This window comes from Microtus ochrogaster, chromosome 10, assembly GCF_000317375.1.
Source record: "Microtus ochrogaster isolate Prairie Vole_2 chromosome 10, MicOch1.0, whole genome shotgun sequence".
In the NCBI taxonomy this organism is placed as follows: Eukaryota; Metazoa; Chordata; class Mammalia; order Rodentia; family Cricetidae; genus Microtus; species Microtus ochrogaster.
The window spans coordinates 61,553,604-61,562,319 of record NC_022016.1 but is presented as its reverse complement, the minus strand read 5'-3'; the positions used below and the strand labels follow the sequence as shown (position 1 = coordinate 61,562,319).

The following is an 8,716-nucleotide window of genomic DNA, read 5'->3' as shown; positions in this document are numbered from 1 at the left end:
ATAAATAAATAAATAAACAAACGAACGAACAAAAGAAATAACCAAGTAGGCCCATTTTTCAAGCATACATTCCTAGCCTCCTATGAATTCTATGCAACAAATTCTTCCAGCTTATATTGGTGTCTGTCATCATAACCAAAACCCCTGGCCCCTACTGCAACCACCCCAGACAACATCCCAGACACCAAAATGAAGTGTAGTCTCTCTGCATCAGGGCTGCAATCAAACTTGGAGCCTTTTCTGGGCCTCTTGGTACAACACAGAACAGGGCATACAGGCCGTCTCAATAAAATCTATTTGGCTAGGTCACTCAGAAGTCAGTGCACAAATATTGCCAGCCGTCATTCTAGGTGCTGGGATTACAAAGCAACTAAGAGCCAATTCCTGCCTTCAAGGATGTCCCAAACACACCTTAGACACAACAAACAGAACACAGAGAGTCACACACACCCCTGCCTTCTCACCCAACTCATGGGTCATCTCACACCTCCTGTTCCCTGCCCCAAAACAAAGGGAAGTGTTTGTACTTTTGGCTTCAGTCTGTGGGGATGGCAACAGCGTGGAGTTTGGACTAGTCAGACAAAAACGGTGGGAGGAAGAGAAAGATGGCAGACAACCAGACACCAGACCTTGATGCCAGGTGGAAGATTCTAGATGTGTTGGCTGCTATCCTAAGTTCCTTGGACCTAAAGCTCAGGCTGTATAGCTTCTTCCTTTCTCTGAAGGTAGCCTGTGTAGGATAACACAAAGGAATTATATCGCCATCATCTTGGCCAGGGCTTCCAGGCAAAACTTCAAGTACCTTGAGCCCACAGCTAGAAGGGCAAAACAGAGGCCAGAATGAAGTTACTACACCCCTAGGCCCCAATCTCTAGAACAGCTCTTAGGAGAGCTTTGTGTAGAGGATGATTATTGAGAGTCAGGGCAGTGAAGGAGGGGTCAAGTGTCAGTTATGACCTGGAAGGGGCGTCTCACTAGAGGCTAAGCTGGTGCTGGTGCTGTTGGTATTCTCACACGTCCCTTCCCAAGATGCTCTTTTTAGTAAACAAATTCTCCCAGGCGACCCTCTGAAGTTATGGCCATCCCTTCATCTCACACGTAAAACCGAGGCTCAGAGACGTTCTGTGCTGCAGGCTTCATAACCCGGAATCTTCCCTTGCTGTTTAGGTTTGAGTCACCGTGCTAAGAAACGGGCTAACGGTTGCTGAAGCAATGGGTTAATTCAAAAACCCGGGTTCAGTGCAAGGGCCGCCAGGTGGCGCGGTGGAGGTGCAGTGTGTCCTTCCTTCCCCCCAGCCCTACCCCACCTCTATCAGGGGTGGGACGCACCTGAACCCTTTGGGGCGCACCCTGGGAAGTAGGCTAGCAGGGTGGGGCGGGGAGCAGCTCTAGGCCCTGGGTCTGAGTAGGCGGAGAGAGTGGCTTTAGTTAGGTCGCCGGGACCGCAGAAGCCTCTCTGAAGAGTCACGCCTCCACCAGGAGACTGCGGGGCTGCATCAGCTCTTCTGCTCTGCGCTCCCCAGCGTGCAATTTATTAGGGGGGCTTCAAGGGATAGAATAGAAACGACCAGTGCAGCCAGGAGGTGGGGCCAGCCCCACCTGTCGCCAGCGGAGAGAGGGGAGGGAGGGGGTGGGGCTTGTCTCCTAGGGACCACCCCCCCCTCCTGGTCCCCGAGCCCCGGGCACGCGACGAGATATAAAGCAGTCGGGAAACAATGCGCCTGCAGATCGCGCTCCCGCGTCGATCCCGGGAGCGTCCTGGCTGCCGTGTGCGAGCGAGGAGGGGGGAGCGCGCGCAGGGGGCGCGCTCTTGAGTGCGGGGCCGCGCGCTCGGTGGCGCGCATGTGTGTGTGTGCGGGCTGCCGGGCTTCCCCGAGCCGGCGGGGAGCCGCTCCGCTCCAGGTGGCGGGCGGTGGGAGCGAGGTGAGGCTCCGGGTGGCCCGGGCGCGGGTCCCCGTGGGACGGGCGGTCTACAAGGCTGCAGGCTGCCTTCGAGACAGCGCGCCCCCGCCCGGCCCTGCTGTGCCCCAGGAGCTGCGCTCCGGGCGGTGCTGGCAAAGTTTGCTTTGAACTCGCTCCCCGCAGCTTGATCGGCCCGCTACGAGCTGCCCTGAGCGTGCTGACCCCAGGCCAGGCTCCCCGGGACCAGGGATCAGGGCGCGGGTTGCCAGCCAGTGGGCCTGGGGAGGGACCGGAGCCCCGCAGCCGGCTGCGGCGAGGGTCTCGGAGCCGCCTCTTCCCTCTGCCGGCACCGCAGTCAGCACGTCTCCCCTTCCCTCCCGCAGGGAGCGGACATGGACTTCGACTCGTACCAGCACTATTTCTACGACTATGACTGCGGAGAGGATTTCTACCGCTCCACGGCGCCCAGCGAGGACATCTGGAAGAAATTCGAGCTGGTGCCGTCGCCCCCCACGTCGCCGCCCTGGGGCTCGGGTCCCGACGTCGGGGACCCAGCCTCTGGGATTAGTCCGGGGGAGCCTTGGCCCGGAGGGGGTGCCGGAGACGAGGTGGAATCTCGGGGCCATTCGAAAGCTTGGGGCAGGAATTACGCTTCCATCATCCGCCGTGACTGCATGTGGAGCGGCTTCTCTGCCCGGGAACGGCTGGAGAGAGTAGTGAGCGACCGACTCACCCCAGGCGCGCCCCGGGGGAACCCGCCCAAAGCGCCCGCCACCCCGGACTGCACTCCCAGTCTGGAAGCCAGTAGTAACCCGGCGCCTGCCACCCCTTGTCAGCTGGGCGAACCCAAGACTCAGGCCTGCTCCGGGTCCGAGAGCCCCAGCGACTCCGGTAAGGACCACCCCGGGCTAGCTAAGAGGGAGGCATCCCATGGGTGGCCAGAGCTCTACAGCTGTCTGAGGTCAAGCATTGGGTCTTAAACCTTCCCATCACATCCCTATTTTCTGACTGAAGCTGTCGGTGTAGCCCCCAGCTGTGTCTGTCTGGCACGTGGGTGTGTTGGTAAACAGTTTGGAGAAGTGGGGAGGGAGCCAGCGTCCCTCTGATGGTGATTGGAGCCCCAGGGGACAGGGGCGACGTGCTGAGGGCTGGCGCTTAGAGAGGACAATACTGGGGTTGAACTGTAGGGGATTTCTGTCTTTGGGAGGTTTAAAAGGGTGCCCTTAAGAGTCACTTCAAGCTTGAAGCTTTTTTGTTGCTGCCTCTTTCTCTGGGAAACTCACACTTCCCTAAGGGAGAAAAGACTAAGGAACCTTTTGTGCAGAACCAAAGTCTTCATCCTCTCGGAAACCTCCATCTCCTGCCTGCGTTACCCTAAGTTGCTTAGTCTCCCCTCCTATCCCAGTTCCACTGGTTACCACTTATGCACCCTCATCACCAGTGATCTATGAGACAGGTGGGGGAAGAATAAACGCTCCTCTTAAGGGATGGGAAAACCGAGGCTTAGAGACAGGAAATCCGAAGAGTGAGCCCCAGCCTCCTGCGGTCTGTCCAGCTTCTTTTCCTCAACCCCAGTCTCCCCTGATATTTAAAGGGAATATTTATTCCCCGCAGCTTATTTGGGAAAGGCTCCACCATGCCTGTTGCTTTGGATTTAGCTAGTGTCCAAGCTCCCTCCTAGCACATTTGTGGTCTTCAGCTGCTCGGCTGCATTCAACAAATGTTCAGTGATTCCTACTTTGTCCCACCTCTGGGAGAAGAGCTGCCGTTGAGGTAACGGTCCTAGTGCTCCAGGCCTCCCTCTGTGCCGATGAAGGGCAGACTTCGCTGAGGTCAGACCAACCAGCCTCTTAGCCCCCTCCCTACTCATGAGAAGGACTGGAGTGGGTGCTATTGCAGGTGCAGAGGGAGGCTTTGGGCACAGTCACTAATAGTGAAAAGTCACTGCAGAGATAAAAATACCTTACATGGGTATTTGGTAGGGGACTGGGGAGTTGGCTGTGGAAGCTGTTTGTACATTTATTGGTGGGGGGGGGGTTGAGAAGAACACAATTAAAAGTCGCTTTTTCTTCGATCCATTGTGATAAAGTCATTTTTAACCTGCAACAAGAGCTTGTGTGTTTGTCTAACGGCTCGAATGGGAATCTTAAGATCAAGAAACTAATGAAGATGCAGCTCTACCAGGGGGGTTAGAGTAGAAAGCTCATCATCTTGGAAGTTTGGAGTTCTTTATCTGCAGTCCAGACCGCTATCAAAATGACAGGGAGCGGGTCTGATCTGGGCCTCCGTTTCTTCTGGTGAAAATGAGGAGGGATGGACTTGGTTGTCCCGCTTGAGGACATCCCTTATCTTGTGGAATCTGAGACTATGTTCTGCAAAGGAGAATGGTGTCTTAAGTGATACCTTCCTTAGATACAGCCCTGTGTGCTGTGAGATTTAACAATGAAAATTAAAGGCTTGGGATGTACAGAAACTTGAATCATTTTCTGACCTGCCCTTTAACCTGAACCTGTTTGTGGGCTCCTGGTTCACTCTCTGGCCACATGGCCTAGAACAAAATGCAACAGATTGCAAACAATGAGGGGGTGGGGTGGGGAGTGTGACTGATGGCACAGATCAGCCAATAGGGATTGGGGCTGGGGAAAACAGCATTCCAAACACTCCTTAGCTAGCCAATCACAGGCTTTGAGGCCAGGGGGCTGAATGGTCAGGTTTTATTAATGGGGAAATAATGCGATTGTCCACACAATGGAAACCTTCCTGACAAAGGGGCTCAAGCCTCCTGATATGCAAAAGAGGCAGAGATCGGAGCTCTTCTGTTGTCAGCCAGAATGCTTCCAAGGTGGCCTTCTGTGTTGAGGGCTGCAGAATGTGGGGAGCAGGAGATCTTTCCCTGATTGCCTGACCAGATTGGGTTCATCTCACAGACCCTCCAGCTAGGAAATGGTACAGACACTTCTTGGTGTCTCTGAGTCCCTGGCATGGTGGCCTTTTTATCTAGGTCATTCTGCTGTTCCTTGTCTGCCTCTGGTGCAGCTTGTTGGGAAACGGTTGTTTTTGTACCTTTGTGAAGTTCCCAAGGCTCTTGTGACCTGTGATTATAAATCCAACCCTCTTCGGGTCCAGTGGTGGGGGTGGGGCAGGTGACCTATACATGATGGATGGCTTTAGAAACCCATTGAACCCAGGGACAAAATGCTCCTGAGGGAGACCCTTCCCCTCCCCTCTGTGGCTGGAGAGAACCGGTTGTTGCCCTCCCTCCTCGGTGTCTTCAGCTGAAAGGATGGTAGAACAGAGAGGTGGGGAATAATAGGATTTATAACTTGTGAAAAGTAACAATTCCCAAGCTCAGGCTGTGCTGGGCAGGAACAAAGGGCAACTCTGCCCACAGACCCCTCATTTACAATTCTGATGGGGCATGAAAGAGCCCTAGTGGGGAAGATCTTTATAGCTAAACTTTGTCCTAGGCCACTGGCTCTTTCCATCCCCTCAGTGGGGGAGGAGGGAGCCTGTGCAGACTGGGGGCTGTTGGCTGGGGTCTGCCTTTTGTTCTTATCCAAGCCTTGTACAGAAGGAAACTGGAGACTATTTTCCTTGTTTATTTCCCCCTTCACTCTGCCATTTTCCTAGAATAAATGAGTTGGCGGTCTCTCTCCTCACTTGAGTTTGGTGATAACTAAACCATGGACACATCGCCTATTCTCACAAGCCGAGACATTGCGAACTGAGGCTGTAGGGTGTGTGTATATGTGTTCCTCATGGGATATGTTTCTTCTCTTCCTATCTCTTCTTGGACAGAGGGCGAAGAAATCGACGTGGTAACGGTGGAGAAGAGGCGATCTCTGGACATCCGAAAGCCAGTCACCATCACGGTGCGAGCAGACCCCCTGGACCCCTGCATGAAACATTTCCACATCTCTATCCACCAGCAACAGCATAACTATGCTGCCCGCTTTCCTCCAGAAAGTTGCTCTCAGGAGGGGGCTCCAGAGAGGGGTCCCCAGGAACCAGAGGCTCCAGAGGTAGAAGCTCCCAAGGGGAAAGAGGAGGAAGAGGAGGAAGAGGAGGAGGAAGAGATTGTGAGCCCCCCACCTGTAGAAAACGAGACTCCCCAGTCCTGCCACCCAAAACCTGTCAGTTCTGACACTGAGGACGTGACCAAGAGGAAGAACCATAACTTCTTAGAACGAAAAAGGAGGAATGACCTCCGTTCGCGGTTCCTGGCCCTGAGGGACCAGGTGCCCACCCTGGCCAGCTGCTCTAAGGCCCCCAAAGTCGTGATCCTAAGCAAGGCCTTAGAGTACTTGCAAGCTCTGGTGGGGGCTGAAAAGAAGATGGCTACAGAGAAAAGGCAGCTCCGGTGTCGGCAGCAGCAGCTGCAGAAAAGAATCGCGTACCTCAGTGGCTACTAACCCAGCAAAAAGCCTGACTTCTCTGTCACACACACACACACACATGCACGCATGCACGCACACGTTTATTTTCTATCTTCTCTCCCCCTTTTAGTAATTTGCACATTTTGGTTACAGCGGGGCAGGCTGGACAGTCGATCCCAGAATGCATTGCAGCCAGTGCACACACAATAAGGGCTTGCATTCTTGGAAACCTCGAAACCCAGCTCGCCCTCTTGCCTGACTCATGGGAGTGCTGTCTTCTCTGGCGCCTTTGGCTTCTCAGCGGGCGGCTAACTGAGGAGACTCGGGGTCTGCCTAGCTCACTGGCTCCGGAGGAAAGGCTGATGGATGCTATGCAACAGGTGGTGGACGATGCCAGGGGCTGCAGCCTGCATGAGATCTCACACTGTGCTAGAGCTTTAGGCTGGGAAAGGATGCTGCTCCCACTGGTGTCTCTGAGGATGACACAAGGCTGGGCCTGGATACTGTCCCTGAGGCCCTGTTTTCCAGGACACAAGCAAGCTGTCCTGGGTGAAGAGAAGCTTGCAGTCTTGATCAGCATGGACCATTACCTCACTGTTAGACACTTTACAGTAGCTGAGGAGTGGAAACCTTTAAGATACTTTAGGACATTAGGCCACACCCTTCCCTCCACTCTCAACGCTAGGACTTTGAAAACATTTAAAGGGCTCGGCCTATAGAGTCTTTGTCTCAGAGCTCTCTGAGCCTCCTCAGAGAGAGACCTGCCTATCCTTACAAGGTATTTTGTTTGTTTGTTTGTTTGTTTATGCCTTTGTTATGCAATTGGCACCACAGCGCCCTTTCAGGCGGATCAGAACTATTTCTGCAGGACGTGCGAAAATGATTCATGGGAAAGCCTTGGCATCCTGGCTCATGAACATCTTCCTTGCCCGTGTGTTTTCTGCAGGGCCATTTGAAGCCCAGCTTGGAACCTTCTCTCAAGGCAGACACAAAGAGCCCAGGAGGAAGTGCCCGACCACTTCCTCTTTCCCTCCTGCCTCTCAAGTCAGTTCTTGATTTTTGTAGAAATTCTGCAGGAACAGTGTAAACCTGTCCTTCTGAAGCAACTTCAAGGAGTTTGCTGGCCACCATCCTGGTTCTCTGGGTCACCTCCTTCTCCCAGAATCTGGGCCTGATAGATACTCTGGGGGGAGCTGCTGGGATTCATCGGGTGCCCCAGAAGGTACATGTGGGTTGTCAAGGTGCCCTCGGAGCAGAGCTCAGCCAACCCCTACTGGTTTTGCTCCAGCTGTGTTCTACAGCACCAGGTGGAATCTAGGTACAGCCCTCAATAGGGAAAGTGACCCAAGCTAGCCGTGGTCATGTGGGCATCCTCGGGAGATCCTAAACTTTGCCTGAACGAAGAGTCAACCTTTTCAGAACTCTGCCCAGAAAGGCCAATTCCTTCCTGCTGGCCCTGCTTTTGGAAGTAGGGGAACAGTGTGGGGGGCAGACAGATGGTAAATACTACCTGTGCCTCTCAAAGACCAGCTGCCACTTCCAGATCTGCCCACCACGATGGCTTGGCATTGCTTCCTGGCCTCAGAGAAAGCTTTGGAAGTAGCCGTTCTGCCTGCTGGGGCAGGACTTTCAGGCACCAAGGGACTCCTGGGACTCTGGAAGGGTAAGTGGGAAGCAGGCTACTGAAGACTCATCTGAACGGCTTGTGTTCTATAAGCTGCTGCTGGGTTACGTGCTGCGCGAGTTGTTTTTTTTTTTTTTTAATACTGTATTTTTGTATGCTTTTTGCAAAGTGGTGTTAACTGTTTTTGTACAAGAAAAAAAAAAACACAAAAACCTCCTGTTGCAAGGGTCTGGTTTATTTTGAAAGGCAAGTTTACCTGAAATTTTGTATTTAGTTGTAATCATTAATTGCTTGATTTTAAACTGTTGCCTTCTGGGACATCTTCTAATAAAAGATTTCTCAAAAATGTCAGAGTGGGGGTAGCATATGCCATCTGAGTCCTCCTGAACCGGAGAAAACTATTTCAGAGTAGCCACAAGCCATCTGGGTGGCTGCATTTTTCTACCACGTTGCTAACCTGGTCATTCCACTCTGGGTCCCTGAATGCCCTTTCAGACATGCCTAAACAATGTCCTGTCTGCTCAGGCCTCAGGGTTCAGTGAAAACAAAATTCCCTGGTGAATTGCAGAGTGCTGAGCTGTACGTTCCAAGGCTGGAAGCCCCGGTTCTGCTGCGGCTGTGGCCTTTACTTTTGTCTATCTGAATCCTCGATGCCTTATCTGTGAGATGAGTAGAAAGAGTTCACTGGGTTTTTGCGGGTTTCAAGTGAGGTTGTAGATTTTTAATTTCTTTCTAAGTTATACAGCCTCATACAGGGACTGTTCTTATGGAGTCCTGGTTTTATTTGGTTTTTGTCTCTTTTGTGTGGGGGGTT

At 53.0% G+C, this 8,716-nt stretch overlaps 1 protein-coding gene across 1 annotated transcript; it reads left to right on the top strand.

Annotated features, from left to right (window-relative positions):
* Positions 1-1,681: 1,681 nt before the first annotated feature.
* On the top strand, positions 1,682-8,248 carry Mycl (MYCL proto-oncogene, bHLH transcription factor). The gene is made up of 3 exons (XM_026781757.1): positions 1,682-1,923; positions 2,286-2,793; positions 5,701-8,248. Exons 1-3 carry the CDS (start codon positions 1,843-1,845, stop codon positions 6,312-6,314), a joined length of 1,203 nt encoding a protein of 400 aa, XP_026637558.1. The 5' UTR covers positions 1,682-1,842; the 3' UTR covers positions 6,315-8,248.
* Positions 8,249-8,716: the final 468 nt, after the last annotated feature.